Source organism: Lonchura striata, chromosome 11 (genome assembly GCF_046129695.1).
Source record: "Lonchura striata isolate bLonStr1 chromosome 11, bLonStr1.mat, whole genome shotgun sequence".
Lineage (NCBI taxonomy): Eukaryota > Metazoa > Chordata > Aves > Passeriformes > Estrildidae > Lonchura > Lonchura striata.
The window spans coordinates 6,249,240-6,267,543 of record NC_134613.1 but is presented as its reverse complement, the minus strand read 5'-3'; the positions used below and the strand labels follow the sequence as shown (position 1 = coordinate 6,267,543).

Genomic DNA, 18,304 nt, shown 5'->3' with positions numbered 1-18,304 from the left:
ATCATCCATCCATCCATCATCCATCCATCCACCCATCATCCATCCATCCATCCATCCATCCATCCATCCATCCATCCATCCATCCATCATCCATCCATCCATCCATCCATCCATCCATCCATCCATCATCCATCCAACATCCATCCATCCATCCATCCATCCATCCATCCATCCATCATCCATCCATCATCCATCCATCCATCCATCCATCCATCATCGATCCATCATCCATCCATCCATCCATCCATCCATCCATCCATCATCCATCCATCCATCCATCCATCATCCATCCATCATCCATCCATCATCCATCCATCCATCATCCATCCATCCATCATCCATCCATCCATCATCGATCCATCATCCATCCATCCATCCATCCATCCATCCATCCATCCATCATCCATCCATCCATCCATCCATCATCCATCATCCATCCATCATCCATCCATCCATCATCCATCCATCCATCATCCATCCATCCATCATCGATCCATCATCCATCCATCCATCCATCCATCCATCCATCCATCCATCCATCCATCATCCATCCATCCATCCATCCATCATCCATCATCCATCCATCATCCATCCATCCATCCATCATCCATCATCCATCATCCATCCATCCATCCATCATCCATCCATCCATCCATCCATCCATCATCCATCCATCCATCCATCCATCATCCATCCATCATCCATCCATCATCCATCCATCCATCATCCATCCATCCATCCATCCATCATCCATCTGTCCGTCAGTCACACCTGGGGGCAGTCCCGCTCTCTGTCGCGGCTCCGCGATGTCGCCGACACCGGGAGGAGCCGCTCTCCTCCCGCATTCCCCGCTGGCCGCGGGGCGGGGATGGAGGGATCGGGGTTGGGAAGGGAAAGGCGGGAATCGATCCCCGCCCCATCGGGACGATCGATCCCCGCCCCGATCGGGATCGATCGCCGCCCCATCGGGACGATCGATCCCCGCCCCGATCGGGATCGATCCCCGCCCCATCGGGACGATCGATCCCTGCCCCGGTCGATGCTTCCTGCCCCGGGGCTCTGTTGCGCCGCTCCCCGGCTCTCGTTTTTCCCGTGTGGATCGCTCCGGGAGCGGCGTGCGGCCGCCGCGTCCCCCCGCTGCCGTCCCCGTCCTCCCTCCTCCTCCGGCGGCCGCACGAGCCTCTGGAATTCCCGCATGGATCGGGAACAACGGCGCGGGAGGCTCCGACCTTCTCCTCCTCCATCCTCCGAGGGATGCGCGGCCGGGACGGCGAGAGCCGCGCCCCGACGGCATCGCCGCCGCTCCGGGCAAAAAGCGGCGACCGCGCGGCCGAGCAGCACCGGCGGCTCCGCGTCTTTTTTCGGGCTTATTTCTGTATTTTCGGGGGTACCGGCGGCGCGGGAGCGGCCGCGGGCGGTGCCGGCCGGGGGGGTGGGTGGTGGGCTGGGAGGAGGAAGGGGGTGGCGAGCGGGCGGAGGGGGAGGCTGGCAGAAATGCAAATCGCTGCCTCTCGCTGCGCCTCGGCAGCCCAGAGCCCGCACGGCCCCGCCGCCGCTCGCAGCTCAGCCCCGGCAGGCGCGGGGGCAACGGGCGGGGTCCCCCCGGTCCCCCCGCCCCTCGGCCGGCTGGCAGGAGGAGGATGAGGAGCGCCGGGAAGGGCTGAGGGTGGCGGAGAGGCTCCTAGGAGAGGGTGAGTGGTGGGGGACGGAGCGACAGGAGAGAGGGAATAGGGCGGGGATGAAGTAGGGAGAGACGGGGGAGCGAGGGAGGGGAGAGCTGGAGGGGAGGGAGGCGAAAGAAATAATTGGGAAAGGAGGGATGAAAGCGGAGGATAAAGAAAATGGAGGTTAATTAGTTGGTTATTTCGCTGGCGGGGAGTTGGGGGAGGAAAAAGCCTGATAGAGGCGAGGAAAAGAAAAGTGAGAAGGGTGGGAAGAGCGGGCTGGGAAAGGGAGAAGGAAAAACCTGATCCAGCCGGGGAAAAGAGAGTGAGAAGGGTGGGAAGAGCCGGGAAGGGGAGAGGGAAGGAAAAACCTGATCCAGCCGGGGAAAAGCGAGTGGGAAAGGTGGGAAGAGCCGGGAAGGGGAGAAGGAAGGAAAACCCGATCGAGCCGGGAAAAAGCGAGTGGGAAAGGTGGGAAGAGCCGGGGAGAGGGAAGGAAAACCCGATCGAGCCGGGGAAAAGAGAGTGAGAAGGGTGGGAAGAGCTGGGGAGGGGAGAAGGAAGGAAAAACCTGATCCAGCCGGGAAAAAGAGAGTGAGAAGGGTGGGAAGAGCCGGCCAGGGAGGAGGAAAGAAAAACCTGCTGGAGCCGAGAAAAAGCGAGCGAGAAGGGTGGGAAGAGCCGCCGCGAAGGGGAGCAAAGCGGGGGAGAGGGCGAGGAGGGGATGCGCGGGAGGCAGCGGGCGGCAGCCGGGGGGAGCCGGGCACAGACAATGGGGCGCGGCCCCGCCGCCTGCAGCTCCCGAGGGCGGGCGGGGCCGGGGCGCGCTGGCGCTGAGCCCCGCGCTGTCCCCTGCCAGGGGGACATGGCCCCGCTGCTGGCGCTGCTGCTGGCGGCCCTGCTGGGCTCGGGCCGGGCGTGCCCGGAGCCCTGCGCTTGTGTGGACAAGTACGCGCACCAGTTCGCCGACTGCGCCTACAAGGAGCTGCGGGCCGTGCCCGCGGGGCTGCCCTCCAACGTGACCACCCTGAGCCTGTCGGCCAACAAGATCAGCTCGCTGCCCCGCGGCGCCTTCGCCGAGGTGACCCAGGTGAGCTCGCTGTGGCTGGCGCACAACGAGATCGCCGCCATCGAGCCCGGCGCGCTGGCCGCGCTGGCGCAGCTCAAGAACCTGGACGTCAGCCACAACCAGATCGTGGAGTTCCCCTGGCGGGACCTGCGCAACCTGAGCGCGCTGCAGCTGCTCAAGATGAACAACAACCGCATGGCGCTGGTGCCGCCCGACGCCTTCCGCACGCTCAAGGACCTGCGCTCGCTGCGCATCAACAACAACCGCTTCGCCACGCTGGCCGAGGGCATCTTCGACTCGCTGGGCTCGCTGTCGCACCTGCAGATCTACAACAACCCCTTCGAGTGCTCCTGCGCGCTGCGCTGGCTGAAGCGCTGGATGGAGAGCACGCTCATCTCCATCCCCGAGAAGGACTCCATCGCCTGCGCGCTGCCCGAGCGCCTGCGCGGCGTGCCGCTGGCCAAGCTGCCCGAGCTGAGCTGCGCCGCGCCCGCCGTCAGCCTCAGCTTCTCGCCCGAGCTGGACGCGGCCGAGCTGCCCGACGGCATCGCGCTGAGCCTGCACTGCGCCGCCAGCGGCTCGCCGCCGCCCGAGCTGCGCTGGAAGATCCGCACGGCCGGCCAGAGCCTGGAGCTCGGCGGGAGCGGCCCCGAGAGCGCGGCCAAGGAGATGCCTCGGTCGGAGCCCGAGCGCTTCGTGGCCTTCAAGAACGGCACCTTGGCGATCCCGCGGCTGAGCAAGCGCGAGGAGGGCACCTACACCTGCGTGGCCACCAACGAGGTGGGCAGCAACCACTCCTCGGTCAACGTGGCCGTGGCGGGCGCGCAGAAACGCCCGCCGGTGCCCGGAGGAGACCCGCCGGGCGGCAAGGGGCAGGCAGGCGACAAGAAAGCCGCCGGCGAGGCGGCCAAGAACAGCGTGCTGACCCCGGAGGAGAGGGGCAAAGCGCTGGGCCCCACCCGGCAGAGCCGGCCCGGCTCGGCGGCAGGGCCGGAGCCTGAGGGCCGGGGCCTGGTCCCGGTGGAGCTGCCGGGCCTGGAGAAGAAATGTGGCTCCTCGGCGGGCGGCTCCAAGCACATCTCCAACCACGCCTTCAACCAGAGCGGCGACTTCAAGCGGCGCAGCTTCGACCTGGGCGTCATCGCCCTGGACGTGGCCGAGCGCGACGCCCGCGTCCAGCTGACGCCCACCCGGCCCGGCGAGGGCCACCTGGGCGTGCTCTACCTGTGCCAGCAGGGCCACCGGGGCCACACCCTGCTGCAGTGGTCGCAGATCGAGGCCGGCGTGAACTCCTACTGGTTCCAGGGCCTGAGCCCTGGCACCAACTACTCGGTGTGCCTGAGCTCGCCGGGCGAGGAGTGCCGGGTGCAGGTGGTGTTCACCACCAAGAAGGAGATCCCGTCGCTCATCATCATCGTGGTGGTCAGCATCTTCTTGCTGCTGCTGGCCACGCTGCCGCTGCTGGGCGCCACGTGGTGCCACCTGCTCGCCAAGCTGCAGGCCAAGCCCTACAAGCTGATCATGAAGGCGCAGAACCCCGACCAGATGGAGAAGCGCATGGCCGCCGACTTCGACCCCCGCGCCTCCTACCTGGAGTCCGAGAAGAACTTCGGTGCCGGCGAGGCCGAGGCCGAGGAGGAGGAGGAAGAGGAGGCGGGGGATGAAGAAGGAGCGCGCTGGAGGAGCGGCAGGGAGGGGGAAGGCGCGGCGGAGCTGGAGCGGGAGGAGAGCGTGGCCGCCAGCTCCATGGCGGAGTCGCAGTCCAAGGGCGGCGCCGAGGAGTTCGAGGTGCGCTCCGAGTACAGCGACAAGCTGCCGCTGGGCGCCGAGGCCGTCACCATCACCCCGGAGATCAACGGCAACTACCGGCAGCGGCCCCGCTGAGCCCCCCGAAGCCCCCGGCCCCCGCTCCCCACCCCCCGCTCGCCCGGGGGAAAAACCTCCGGGATCGAGCGGAGCCATCCCCGCCTCTCCTCCCCCTCCTCCTCCTCCTCCTCCTCCTCCTCCTCCTCCCCCTTCTCCTTCTCCTTCTCCCCCTTCTCCCTCTCGCCCGGTGCCGGCGGGTTGAGCCTCCCACGATTTCGTTTCCATTTCGGGCAACAACGATTCCCGCTCCCCCGCCTCCCTCCGCCTCCCGCCAGCCCCGCGCTCGCTTTCCCCTCCGAGGAAAAAAACGAAAAAAACCCCGAGAAAACGGCTAAAAGCTAAAAACCCGATAGCCCCCAATTTTCTTTGCTGGAATCCGTTCAGTCCCCGCCGCTCCTCGGCGCCCGGTGAGTCCCCTCTGCTCCCCGCTTCTCTCCCGTCGAGCCCGGAGCGGTCCCCGCCGCTCCCCCGCTGCCCACCGCGCTCCGCCGCATCCCGGTTTTCCCCGGCGGGTGCCGACATTCCCGGCCCCGCTGCTCCCGGGCGGTTTTCCCGCTGCCCGATGGATCCCGGGGCTCCACGGTCTCCTCCACTCCCGGGCGATGCTCCCCGCGCCCCGGCGGGTGCCGACATTCCCGGTCCCCGCCGCTCCCGGGAGCTGATCCCTGGTCCCCGCGACTCCCGGGAGCTGATCCTCGATCCCCGCCGCTCCCGGGAGCTGATCCTCCCTTGCCGGGAGCTGATCCTCGATCCCCGCCGCTCCCGGGAGATGATCCCCGGTCCTTGCCGGGAGCTGTTCCTCGGTCCCCGCCGCTCCCGGGAGATGACCCCCGGTCCCCGCCACTCCCGTTCCCGGTGGGTCCTCGTTCTCCCTGGTCCTCGGCACTCCCAGGAGCTGATCCCCGGTCCCCGCCACTCCCGTTCCCGGTGGGTCTCGGTTCTCCCTGGTCCCCGCCACTCCCGGGAGCTGATCCCCGGTCCTTGCCGGGAGCTGATCCTCGGTCCCCGCCACTCCCGGGAGCTGATCCTCGATCCCCGCCCCTCCGGTTCCCGGTGGGTCCCCGTTCTCCCTGGTCCTCGGCACTCCCAGGAGCTGATCCCCGGTCCCCGCCACTCCCGTTCCCGGTGGATCCCGCTCTCCCCGTTCAGCACCGGATGAACCGGGACAGCTCCGCGCCCCACAAGGTGCCGGGGGCTCCCCAATCCCTGATTCCCGATCCCAAATCCTGATTCCTGGTCCCCAATCCCTCATTCCCGGTCCCCAGTTCTCGATCCCAAATCCCGATCCCAGACCCCCAGTCCCCAATCCCCGATTCCTCATCGCAAATCCCCAATTCCCGGTCCCCAGTCCTGATCCCCGGCCCCCACCAAATCCCCGATTCCCAGTCCCAAATCCCCGATCCCTGGTCCCCAATCCCCTATTCCCTACCGCAATTCCTGATCCCCAATCCTGATCCCCAATCCCTAGACCCCAATTCCTGATTCCCAGTCCCCAATCCCCAATCCCCAAATCCTCAATCCCCAATCCCCAATCCCCGATCCCTGATCCCCGGTCCCCAAATCCCCAATCCCCGATCCCCAAATCCTCAATCCCCAATCCCCAATCCCTGATCCCCGGTCCCCAAATCCCCAATCCCCGATCCCCAAATCCTCAATCCCCAATCCCCATCCCCGGTCCCCAATCCCCAATCCTCAATCCCCAATCCCCAATCCCCAATCCTCAATCCCCAATCCCCAATCCTCGATCCTCGATCCTCGATCCCCCGTCCCCAAATCCCCAATCCCTGATCCCCAAATCCCCAATCCCCAATCTCCAATCCCCAATCCCCAATCCCCAAATCCCCAAATCCCCAAATCCCCAATCCCCAATCCCCAATCCCCAATCCCCGATCCCCCGATCCCCAATTCCCAGTCCCCAAATCCCAAATCCCCAAATCCCCAATCTCCGATCCCCAACCCCCTCCCCTCGGTGTGTTTTGGTAGAGTAGCCTTGTAGCCCAGTGTGTGTGTGCCGCGGCCGCTTCCTCCGCGCGTTCCGTCCGACGAGTCAATAAAAGGGATTCTTGGAAGTGGAGCCGCCTCCGTGCTTTGGGGGAAAAAACCGGGATTTTGTCCCCAGGGCGCGCGGGGAGGGGACAGCCAGCAGGTGGCACCGCCACAGCCGCCTCCTTTGATGCGCTTTCCCATTTTTTTTCCCCATATCCTAAAAAAAATTCATTTTTTCCGGCCATAAAGCAGGCGCGGAAATCGCGAGCGGAATCGCCCAAATCCATTAAATCTTCTCTTATAAAAATCACCCCGGAGGGGGGGGAAAAAAAAAAAAGGAATTTCATTTTCCCCCCGGTGCTCATCGGAATCCGCTGGAGCAAGGAAACATCCCACGGATGTGCGTTTTCCACCGTTTTATGGATCGTTTTCTATCATTTTCTACGCCGTTCTCTATCATTTTAATTCTCATTTCTGTCATTTTTCTGTAATTGATGTCATTTTAGATATGCTTTCTCCCATTTCAGATATGTTTTTATTATTTTATGTATTATTTCTATCATTTTAGAAATACTTCATCTGTCATTTTTTTTTTCTGTAGCTTATTTAATTTTTGATGGAATTTCTGCAATACTCGCCTCTTTATTTTTGTTAAAAATACACCCAAAACCCTGCTCTTTTTTTGCCTTTTTCTCCCCAGATTCCTCTGCCTGCTGGTGCCACCTGGGTTCCCAAGCTCTCCCAGCACTCATCCCAAAATTCCCACTGGATTTCTGCTCCCAATCCATCCCACCAATGAAATCCCCCCCTGGCAATCCAACATTCCTTTCTCCAGGGGAAAAATATGCAGAAATCCCCCCAAAATCCACCAAAAATCCCCCCAATCCCAGGGATCTGAGGCTGATCCAGGAGTTGGATCTGCCTGGCAGAGCCTGGATATTCCCATAATTGCTGGCATTCCCATAATTAATTGTGACTATTCCCATAAATGTTGACATTCCCATAATTGTGGACATTTCCATAATTGTTGGCATTCCCATAATTATTGGTATTTCCCTAATTGTTGACATTCCCATAATTGTGGACATTCCCATAATTAATCGTGAATATTCCCATAATTGGTGACATTCCTGCAATTATGGACATCCCCATAATTGTGGATATTCCCATAATTGTGAATATCTCCATAAATGTTGATAATCCCATAATTGTGGATATTCCCTTAATTGTTGACATTCCCATCACTGTGTCTATTACCATAATTAATTTTCAATATTCCTGTAATTGTTGACATTCCCATAATTGTGAATATCTCCACAATTGTTGACATTCCCATAACTGTGAATACTATCATAATTAATTTTGACTATTCCCATAATTCTAGACATTCCCATAAATGTTGACATTCCCATAATTGTGGATAATATCTCCATCATTGCTGACATTCCCATAATTGTGAATATTCCCATAATTGTTTGCATTCCCATAATTATTGGTATTTCCCTAATTGTTGACATTCCCATAATTGTGAATATCTCCATCATTGTCGATATTCCCATCATTGTGGATATCCCCATAAATGTTGACATTCCCATAACTGTGGATATTATCATAATTAATTGCGAATATTCCTATAATTGTTGACATTCCCATAACTGTGAATATCTCCATCATTGTTCCCATAATATTCCCATAATTGTGGATATTCCCATAATTAATTGTGAATATTCCCATAATTAATTGTGAATATTCCCATAATTGGTGACATTCCCATAATTGTGAATATCTCCATCATTGTTGATATTCCCATAATTGTTGACATTCCCATAACTGTGGATATTATCATAATTAATTGTGACTATTCCCATAATTGTTGACATTCCCATAATTGTTGACATTCCCATAACTGTGAACATTCCCGTAATTGTTGATACTCCCATAACTGGATATTACCATAATTAATTGTGAATATTCCCATAATTGTGGGTATCCCCATAAATGTTGACATTCCCATAATTGTGAATATCTCCAACATTGTTGATATTCCCATAATTTGGGTAGTCCCATAGTTGTTGGCATTCCCATAATTGTGGATATTCCCATAATTAATCGTGAATATTCCCAAAATTGTTGACATTCCTGTAATTATGGATATTATCGTAATTAATTGTGAATATTCCTATAACTGTCGACATTCCCATAATTGTGAATATCTCCATCACTGTTGATATTCCCATAATTGTTGACATTCCCATCACTGTGGCTATTATCATAATTAATTGCGAATATTGCTATAATTGTTGACATTCCCTGAACTGCGAATATTCCCGTAATTGTTGACACTCCCATAATTGTGGAAATTCCGGTAATCGAGCGTTGCGCTCGGGAGTCACGGCGGGAGTGGAAAAGAACAATCAAGCCAGCCGCCTTTAATTAGGGAACCGCAGATTCCCGGGAATGCAGGATGAGGCCGGGGTTTGCTGCTCTCCAGGAGGGGGGGTGGGGGAGGGAATCGGCATTTCTCCTGGAAAAAATTCCTGCTGGGAATGGTGAAAGCAGCCATGGAGTGCTCGCAATTCCCAAAAATCCTCCGGTTTTATCCCCGTGGCCGGAATGAAGGGAGAGCTCACGAGGGAATTGCAGACATACAGTGAGAATGGCCCAGTTTGAGCAGCCAGGATTTCCCAGTTTGACCAGTTGGGAATGTCCCAATTTAACCAGTCAGGAATGTCCCAGTTGGGATTTCCCAGTTTGACCAGTTGCGGATGTCCTAGTTTGACCAGTTTGACCAGCTGGGAATGTCCCAGTTTGACCAGTTGGGATTTCTCATCTTGACCATTTGGGAATGTCCCAGTTTGAGCAGCAGGAATGTCCCAGTTTGACCAGTTTGGGAATTTCCCAGTTTGAGCAGTCAGGATTTCCCAGTTTGACCAGTCAGGTATGTCCCAGTTTGAGCAGTCAGGATTTCCCAGGTCGACCAGTTTGGGAATGTCCCAGTTTGACCAGTTGGGATTTCCCAGTTTGACCAGTCAGGATTTCCCAGTTTGACCAGTTGGGAATGTCCCAGTTTAACCAGTCAGGAATGTCCCAGTTGGGATTTCCCAGTTTGACCAGTTGCGGATGTCCTAGTTTGACCAGTTTGACCAGCTGGGAATGTCCCAGTTTGACCAGTTGGGATGTCCCAGTTTGACCAGTTGGGATTTCTCATCTTGACCATTTGGGAATGTCCCAGTTTGAGCAGCAGGAATGTCCCAGTTTGACCAGTTTGGGAATTTCCCAGTTTGAGCAGTCAGGATTTCCCAGTTTGACCAGTCAGGTGTGTCCCAGTTTGAGCAGTCAGGATTTCCCAGTTCGACCAGTTTGGGAATGTCCCAGTTTGACCAGTTGGGATTTCCCAGTTTGACCAGTTGGGATTTCCCAGTTTGACCAGTTGGGAATGTCCCAATTTGAACATTTGGGATTTCCCATTTTGACCAGTTGGGAATGTCCCAGTTTGACCAGTTGGGATTTCCCAGTTTGACCAGTTTTGGAATGTCCCAGTTTGACCAGTCAGGAATGTCCCAGTGTGAGCAGTTGGGATTTCCCATTTTGACCAGTTGGGAATGTCCCAGTTTGACCAGTCAGGAATGTCCCAGTTTGACCAGGTGGGATTTCCCAGTTTGACCAGTTTTGAATGTCCCAGTTTACCAGTTGGGCTTTTCCCCACTTGACCAGTTTGGGAATGTCCCAGTTTGACACGTTTGGGAATGTCCCAGTTTGACCAGTTTGGGATCTCCCAGTCTGACCAGTCAGGACTTCCCAGTTTGACCAGTTGGGATTTCCCAGTTTGACCAGTTGGTAATGTCCCAGTGTGACCAGTTTGGGAATGTCCCAGTTTGACCAGTTGGTAATCTCCCAGTTTGACTATTTTGGAATTTCCCAGTTTGACCAGTTGGGATTTCCCAGTTTGAGCAGTTGGGATCTCCCAGTTTGACCAGTTTGGAATCTCCCAGTTTGACCAGTTTGGGGTGGACAGGGCCCGTTCCCATTCCCGTGTGGGATCTGGGGGAAGAAATCCCCACAATCCCAAATTTCCAACCTTTTCTTGGGAATTCTCCACAGGGACACACGAAGGTGGCACCGGGGACGTCCTGGGTGCCATTCCCGGTGCCATCCCCTGTCACATCTCCTGTGACATTCCCGGTGCCATTCCCGGTGCCATTCCCAGTGCCATCCCCTGTCACAAACCCGGTGCCATCCCCTGTCACATCCCAGTGCCATCCCCGGTGCCATTCCCGGTGCCATCCCCGGTGCCATCCCCTGTCACATCCCCGGTGCCATTTCCAGTGCCATTCCCAGTCACATCCCAGTGCCATTCCCGGTGCCATCCCCGGTGCCATCCCCTGTCACATCTCCTGTGACATCCCCGGTGCCATCCCCGGTGCCATCCCCAGTGACATTCCCGGTGCCATTCCTGGTGCCATCCCCTGTCACATCCCCTGTGCCATTCCCGGTGCCATCCCCGGTGCCATTCCTGGTGCCATTCCCGGTGCCATTCCCAGTGCCATTCCCGGTGCCATCCCCTGTGACATTCCCGGTGCCATTCCTGCATTCGGGAATTTCCTCCTCCCTTCTGACCCTGCCCCACAACCACTCTGTGGGGTCACCTCGCCACCCCATGTCCCCAGACCTGTCCCCAGACCTGTCCCCAAACCCTGACCCCAAACCCTGACCCCAAACTCTGTCCCCAAACCCTGACCCCAAACCCTGACCCCAAATCCTGACCCCAAATCCTGACCCCAAACCCCAACCCCAAATCCTGTCCCCAAACCCTGTCCCCAAACCCTGACCCCAAACCCTGTCCCCAAACTCTGTCCCCAAATCCTGTCCCCAAACCCTGTCCCCAAACCCTGTCCCCAAACCCTGTCCCCAAACCCTGTCCCCAAACCCTGACCCCAAACCCTGACCCCAAATCCTGACCCCAAACCCTGACCCCAAATCCTGACCCCAAATCCTGTCCCCAAACCCCGACCCCAAATCCTGACCCCAAATCCTGTCCCCAAACCCTGACCCCAAACCCTGTCCCCAAACCTTGACCCCAAACCCTGTCCCCAAACCCTGTCCCCAAACTCTGTCCCCAAATCCTGTCCCCAAACCCTGTCCCCAAACCCTGTCCCCAAACCCTGTCCCCAAACCCTGTCCCCAAACCCTGACCCCAAACCCTGACCCCAAATCCTGACCCCAAACCCTGACCCCAAATCCTGACCCCAAATCCTGTCCCCAAACCCCGACCCCAAATCCTGTCCCCAAACCCTGTCCCCAAACCCTGTCCCCAAAGCCCGTCCCCAAATGGGGTTTTGGGGAATTTTGGCGATCAAGGATTTGAAGGGAAGGAGATTTTAGGGGATTTTGGGGGGCAGGGATGTGGAGGATGGGGTTTGGGGGGATTTTGGGATACAGGGAATTTGGGGCACGCAGTTTTAGGGGATTTTTGAGGGTAGGGGTGTGGGGATGGGGTTTTGGGGGATTTTGGGATACAGGGAATAGGGGTGATGAGGTTTTGGGGGATTTTGGGAGGCAGGGAATTGCGGGGACGGGATTTGAGGGGATTTTGGGCAATAGGGAATTGTGATAACGGGTTTTGGAGGATTTTTGGGTTCAGGGATTTTGGGTGATGGGGTTTGAGGGTTTCTTGGGGGACTGGGAATTGGGGTGATGAGGTTTTAGGGGATTTTGGGGGGCAGAGAATTGGGGGGATGCAGTTTTAGGGGATTGGGGGGGCAGGGTGTGAGTTGACAGGATTTTAGGGGATTTTGGGGTGCAGGGATTTCGGATGATGGGGCAGGAATTGGGGTAATGGGATTTTAGGGGGTTTTGGGGGACAGGGAATTGGGGTGGTGGGATTGTAGGGGATTTGGGGGGGCAGGGGGTGTGGGTTGATGGGGTTTGAGGGGATTTTGTGGGACAGGGATTTGGGGTGATGGGGTTTGAGGGGATTTTGGGGAATAGGGAAATGTGGTAACGTGTTTCTGGGGATTTTGGGTTCTGGGAATTGGGGTGGCGGGTTTTTAGGGGATTTTGGGGGACTGGGATTTGGGGTGACAGGGTTTTAGGGGATTTTGGGGGGCAGGGATGTGTGGTGACGGGTTTCAGGGGATTTTGGCACTCAGGGGTGTGTGGTGATGGGTTCTAGGGGATTTTGGGGGCAGGTATGTGGATTTTAGAGGATTTTGGGGGGCAGGGGTGTGTGGTAACGGGTTTTAGGGGATTTTGGGAGGCAGGGATGTGGATTTTAGGGGATTTTGGCACTCAGGGGTGTGTGGTGAAGGGTTTTAGGGGATTTTGGGGCTCAGGGGTGTGCAGTGAGGGGTCTTAGGGCATTTTGGGGGACAGGGGTGAAGGTTTTATGAGATTTTGTGGGGACAGGGGTGTGTGGTGACGGGTTTTATGGGATTTTGGGGGACAAGGGTGTGGATTTTAGAGGATTTTGGGGGGCAGGAATGTGTGGTAACGGGTTTTAGGGGATTTTGGGGGACAGGGGTGTGCGGTATCGGGTTTTAGGGGTTTTTGGGGGACAGGGGCGTGTGTCTTAGGGGATTCTGGGGGACAGGGGTGTGGGTTTTAGGGGATTTTGGGGGACAGGGGTGTGTGTTTTAGGGGATTTTGGAGCAGCCGAGGCCGGGCCGCGCGGGTCGGTGCCATGGAAAACAATCCGGGCCCGGGGGACGGGGAGGGGACGGGCCGGGAGGAGGAGGAGGAGGAGGAGGAGGAGGAGGAGGAGGAGGAGGAGGAGGAGAAGCCGAGGAAGGCCCGGGAGCGGCGGGGCCGAGGCCAGCGGAGCGGGGACACCGGGGCTGCACCGGCGGTGACGGGGCGGGGGCGGCGGGCCCGGGGAGCGGGGAAAAAACGGGGAAAAAGCGGGAAAAAAATCCGGGAGAGGACGGGAGGAAGGAGGCAGGGAGGTTCTTCACGGCCCTGGAATGCGCCGGGAGACGGCGGGGGAGCCCCGGGGAGCTCTGGAAAAGTGGGGGGATGCGACCCGGAGCTCCGGGAGAGAAAAAAATATATCCTGGGATTTTCCCTCCGCAACCTCCGGGAGATGGGGTCCGTCCCTCCCCGCGCACCCCAAAATGTCACCTGGAGCTGCCCCAGAGGCAGCGGGGCGCCTCTGCCACCCCTCCGATCCCGAGCTCGGGTTTATTCCCGAGAAAATTCCCGCTGGGAATGGCAGCGCTGGGAGCGGGGAACGGAGGGCACGGAAAGACAAAAGGGGTCTGCCTGCCAGCTGCGGGAATTCGCAGCGGGGAGGAACCTCTGGAGCGCCTTGGAAAAGCCCCCGCCAGGGGAATGAGGAGTTAAGTTGGGAAAAATTCCCTTCCCAAGAATTCCAGCGGCCGCGGGGACCCCAGCTGAGAGAAGGCGCCGCGTTTTTTTCCATGACACGGCCTGCGAGCCCGCTGGAAATCCCAAAAATTCCCTGCTTTACGGGAAGGCCGATTCCCGGATTTTTGGGAAGGCCGGTTGGGAAAGAGCTGCGGAGGTTCCGTTCCTCCCCAACGGGAGGAGCCCGGAACCCTCCGGCTCCCGCTCCTCATCCCAAACCCGGAAAAGCTTTTCCAGAGGGGAGGAAGAACAAACTCCAGGGGGTTTAGGGAATCTCCCAAACCGCTTTCGGCATTCTTTCCCATCCCGGCTGTTTGGCCGGGGCTCATTCCTTTTTCTGCGCCTGGCAGGAGGCGAGGATGAGGCCGCTGCTGGGCGTCGTGGCTCTGGTGACACTCGTGTCCCTCGTGTCCCTCGTGTCCCCCGGCCTGGCCTGCCCGGCGCCGTGCTCCTGCTCCACCAAGAAGAACGGGCGGCTGCTGGCCGAGTGCGCCTACCGCGAGCTGCGGGACGTGCCGCGGGGCCTGTCCGCCAACATCACCATCCTCACGCTCTCCGCCAACCGCCTGGGCCGCCTGGGCCGCGCCTCGCTGGCCGAAGCGCCCGAGCTGCAGTCGCTGTGGCTGGGCTACAACCGCATCTCCAGCGTGGAGCCCGGCGCCTTCGCCGCCCTGCCGCACCTCAAGAACCTGGACCTGAGCCACAACCGGCTGGCGGATTTCCCCTGGCAGGACCTGCGCAACCTGAGCGCGCTGCAGATCCTCAAGCTCAGCAACAACCGGCTGGCCGCCGTGCCCCGCGGCGCGCTGGCCGGCCTGCGGGAGCTGCGCTCGCTCTGGCTCAACGACAACGAGCTGGCCACGCTGGCCCGCGGCACCTTCGAGGGGCTGCCGGCGCTGGCGCAGCTGCAGCTCTTCCACAACCCCTTCGACTGCTCCTGCAAGCTCTTCTGGCTCAAGGAGTGGGCGCACGGCAGCTCGGCGGTCCTCTCCGGAGCCGGCTCCACGCTGTGCGCCGCGCCGGCGGGGCTGCGGGGCCGGCCGGTCACCGACATCCCCGGGGCGCTCTGCGTGCCGCCCTCGGCCCAGCTCACCTATCTGTCCGGGCCTCGGGACGGGCCGACGCTGACCCTGCACTGCAGCGTGGCCGGCAGCCCCCCGCCGGAGATCCGCTGGCGGATCCGCACGGCCGCTCGCCGCGTGGACATCCGCGGGCCCACGGCGGCGCGGGACCGCGGCGGCGCCGAAGGCGGCCGGCAGCGCTTCGTGGCCTTCAAGAACGGCACCATGGCCATCCCCGACTTCGGCAAGGAGGACGAGGGCACCTACACCTGCCTGGCCGTCAACGACGTGGGCACGCGAGACGTTTCGGTCAACGTGGCGCTGGCCGGCTCGGCCAACCCGGCCGAGGAGCTGCCCCGCGACGACCCGCAGGCCGGGCACGCCGGCGGGCACGGCTGCGCCGAGGGCGGTCAGCCGCATCCCTCCGCCGCGGCCGAGAAGTTGGTCATCGTCTACCATGTGCCCGGCCGGGCCCGGAGCGGCGCTGGAGCCCGGGAATTCCGCCTGGGAATTCTGCCGCTGGCCCTGGGGCTGCTGCTCTGGTGAAGGGCGGCGTTGCCGGTTTTCCCCGGAGTTTTTCCTCCCGTCGCGCCCTCGCTGAGCTCACGGCATCCGGGAGCGCTCCGCAGCCCGCCGGGGTCGCCGCGGGCCCCGGGGCGGGTGGTGCTGCCCTCGCCGTTCCCGCTGCCGGAGGAGCTCCGGGAACGCGGGGCGGATCCAGGGCGGATCCAGGCGGGATCTGCCGCCGGTTCCCGGCTGTCCCAACGCTTCCCGCTTTTCTCCCCGCCCGGATGCGAGGGCGGCCGCGGGAGGTGAGAGCGCTGGCGATCCCTCCCCAGAGCCGCCGCGGCTTCCAGAGGGATCCGAGGATAAAATCCCTGGGAACGGACGCGGGTGCCGCGGAGCATCGCGATGCACCCACGGCCTTGCATCGGGAATCCCAAAATCCCATCTGGGCTGGACCCACCCAGTTGAGCCAAAGATTCCCAAAGCGTTCCCGGTGGGAATGGGGGAAAGATTGGGAACAGCAGAGAAGCTGAGCTGCCTCGAAGCCATAAATATTCCCCGAATGCTTCGGAATTCCCGGCGGGACAAATACTCCTTATCCAGCTGTCCTGGGAAACCAGGGACAGCAAGAAGTGCCTTTAATGAATGCCTTTAATTAAGAAATACCCATCATAAACACCTGTAATAAAGAAACTATTTTAATAAATACCTTGGATTCATAAACACTTTGAATTAATAATTACTTTTTATAAGCACCTCGAATAAACTCCTTTTTTTTTTTTTTTTTTTTTTTTTCCTAAAACAGCCGGGCTTCGCTTGGTCTGCGCATCCCAAAATCCCAAAATCCCAAAATCCCAAAATCCCAGCAGCTCCTGGGCTCCCCCAGATTATGCCCAACTCTCCTGGATCAGGGGATACTTCTGTCATTCCCAGTTTTCCCAAATTCTTCCCAGGGCTGGAGAATCCCCCAATTTTTCCCCATTCATTGAATCCTCCCAGATCCCCCAAATCTTTTCTGGCTCTGGAGAATCCCCCCCCCCAGCACCCCAAAATCCTTCCCTGTCCCACGGAATCCCCTTGAATTCCCCCAAATCATTCCCAGTGCCAGAGAATCCCCAAACCCTTCCCAATTCTGGAGCATCCCAAGATCCCCCCAAATTCCCCCGTTCCCCAAATCTGGAAGGAATCCCCAAAATCCTGGGATACCCCAAAATTCCCCCCTACAGCAGTCCCAGGAATGGATGTGACCCCAAAATCGGAGCCTGGAGCTCCCCAGCACCGAAATTTTTCCTTATCCGGGGGGATTTTAGGGAAAGGGAATTGGCAGCTGAGGTCTCCGGGGGAATTCCTGGATTCCCATAAATTTTTCCCACTATGGGATAAAAATCGTGGCCCCAGTGAAAGTTTTGGGTTCATTTCACAGGATCTGACTTTTAACTTCCATTTTATCCCTGGGAATAATGGGGATCCGGGATTATTCCCAAAATTCCAGCTGGGATGGGAGGGGTGAGGAGGCGGATTTGGGGTTTTGAGGTGAGCCGGGAAGCACCAGGAAGGGGAAGAAAATCCCAAATCCCGCCCAGGGCGCTGCTGCTATCCCGAAAACCAAACAAATTCCAGGGATCTCCAGGGAGCCTTGGGTGGGGCTGTGGAAACAAGATCCCAAAATTCAGCCCCGCCCGTAGCACGGAGCTGTCACAGATTTTAGGGATTTTTAAAAGGGATTTTAGAGATTTTTTGGGATTTTTAAAGGAATTTTGGGGATTTTTCGAGGGATTTTTTCAAGGGAGTTTTCAAGGGATTTTGGGATTTTTCAAGGGATTTTTGGGATTTTTCAAGGGATTTTTTTCACGGGGTTTTACGCTGCCTTTGGAGCTGCAGGGGTCGGGATGGGCTGGGAGGAAATCCTGGGAAAAGGGAGGGGATCGCTCCAAGGAAATCCCAACCCTCGGTGACTCCGAATTGTCCTGAGGGTGCTGGGAACATTCCAGAGGGAGGGAATGGGTTCCTTGGGATCCTGCAGAGAGCAGCTGTGGCCAACCCCAAAGGAAATCCCAGAGTGATCCGACAGCTCCATGCGGTGCGGGTTGAGAATTCCCAAGGGAATCTCGGGGTGGTTGGGATCCACCGGGAGCCTGCTCATTCCAGCCCAAAAAGGAAAGGAATTCCGGGATTTAAGAGCAGGAAGAAGGGATCCAACACCTCCTCATTCCCATCCCGTTGGTGTTGTATCCCCAGAATTCCCCGTTCCCATTCCCGCCCATCCCGAATCTGTGGGAACACGAAGGGAGTGGCTTTCCCATAAAACGGGATCACGGAGCGGATCCAAACATTCCCAGCTGGAGCAGATCCCCAAAATCTCTGCTGGGCGATGTCATCCCAACCATTCCGTGGATTCAGGGCTGGGACGATCCCGAATCCCGCTGGGAGTGGGAATATCCAAGGAAAACAGCACATCCGGCAGTAGGAGCAAGGATCTGTTTATTCTCCTTCCCCCGCGCTTCCCAGGGAGTGGATCCCAGAGGATCCCTTCCCATGGATCCCAGCCCTGGAAAACCACGGGATCGCCGCAAAACCAGGAATGGGAATGAGCCGGGGAAATCAGGGAAAAAAAATCTGGGAAAAAAACCATCCCGGGAGTGGATGCGGAGCCCGGATGGAGCCGGGATGGGGAATTGAAAAGCCAGGAATGGGAATTTTCTCCTGGTGCTTGGGAATTCCTTCGGCCCGCTGGGGATCCCCCCCAGCTCCTCTCCCACTTCCCTGGGAATTGTCCCGTGCTGGAAAAG

At 58.2% G+C, this 18,304-nt stretch overlaps 2 protein-coding genes across 3 annotated transcripts; both read left to right on the top strand.

Annotated features, from left to right (window-relative positions):
• The first annotated feature begins 1,485 nt into the window (after positions 1–1,485).
• LOC110482663 (immunoglobulin superfamily containing leucine-rich repeat protein 2) lies at positions 1,486–4,618 on the top strand. The gene is made up of 2 exons (XM_021552080.2): positions 1,486–1,691; positions 2,524–4,618. The coding sequence occupies exon 2, from the start codon at positions 2,530–2,532 to the stop codon at positions 4,615–4,617; it is 2,088 nt and encodes a 695-aa protein (XP_021407755.2). The 5' UTR covers positions 1,486–1,691; positions 2,524–2,529; the 3' UTR covers position 4,618.
• A 61-nt stretch (positions 4,619–4,679) lies between these two features.
• Positions 4,680–16,240, top strand: ISLR (immunoglobulin superfamily containing leucine rich repeat). Of its 2 annotated transcripts, none has more exons than XM_021552078.3 (2): positions 4,680–5,006; positions 14,298–16,240. In XM_021552078.3, exon 2 carries the CDS (start codon positions 14,307–14,309, stop codon positions 15,552–15,554), a length of 1,248 nt encoding a protein of 415 aa, XP_021407753.2. In that variant the 5' UTR covers positions 4,680–5,006; positions 14,298–14,306; the 3' UTR covers positions 15,555–16,240. The 2 variants fall into 2 exon arrangements, with proteins under 2 accessions (XP_021407753.2, XP_077641978.1); XM_077785852.1 differs by lacking the exon at positions 4,680–5,006 and adding an exon at positions 13,369–13,429.
• The last annotated feature ends 2,064 nt before the right edge of the window (positions 16,241–18,304 follow it).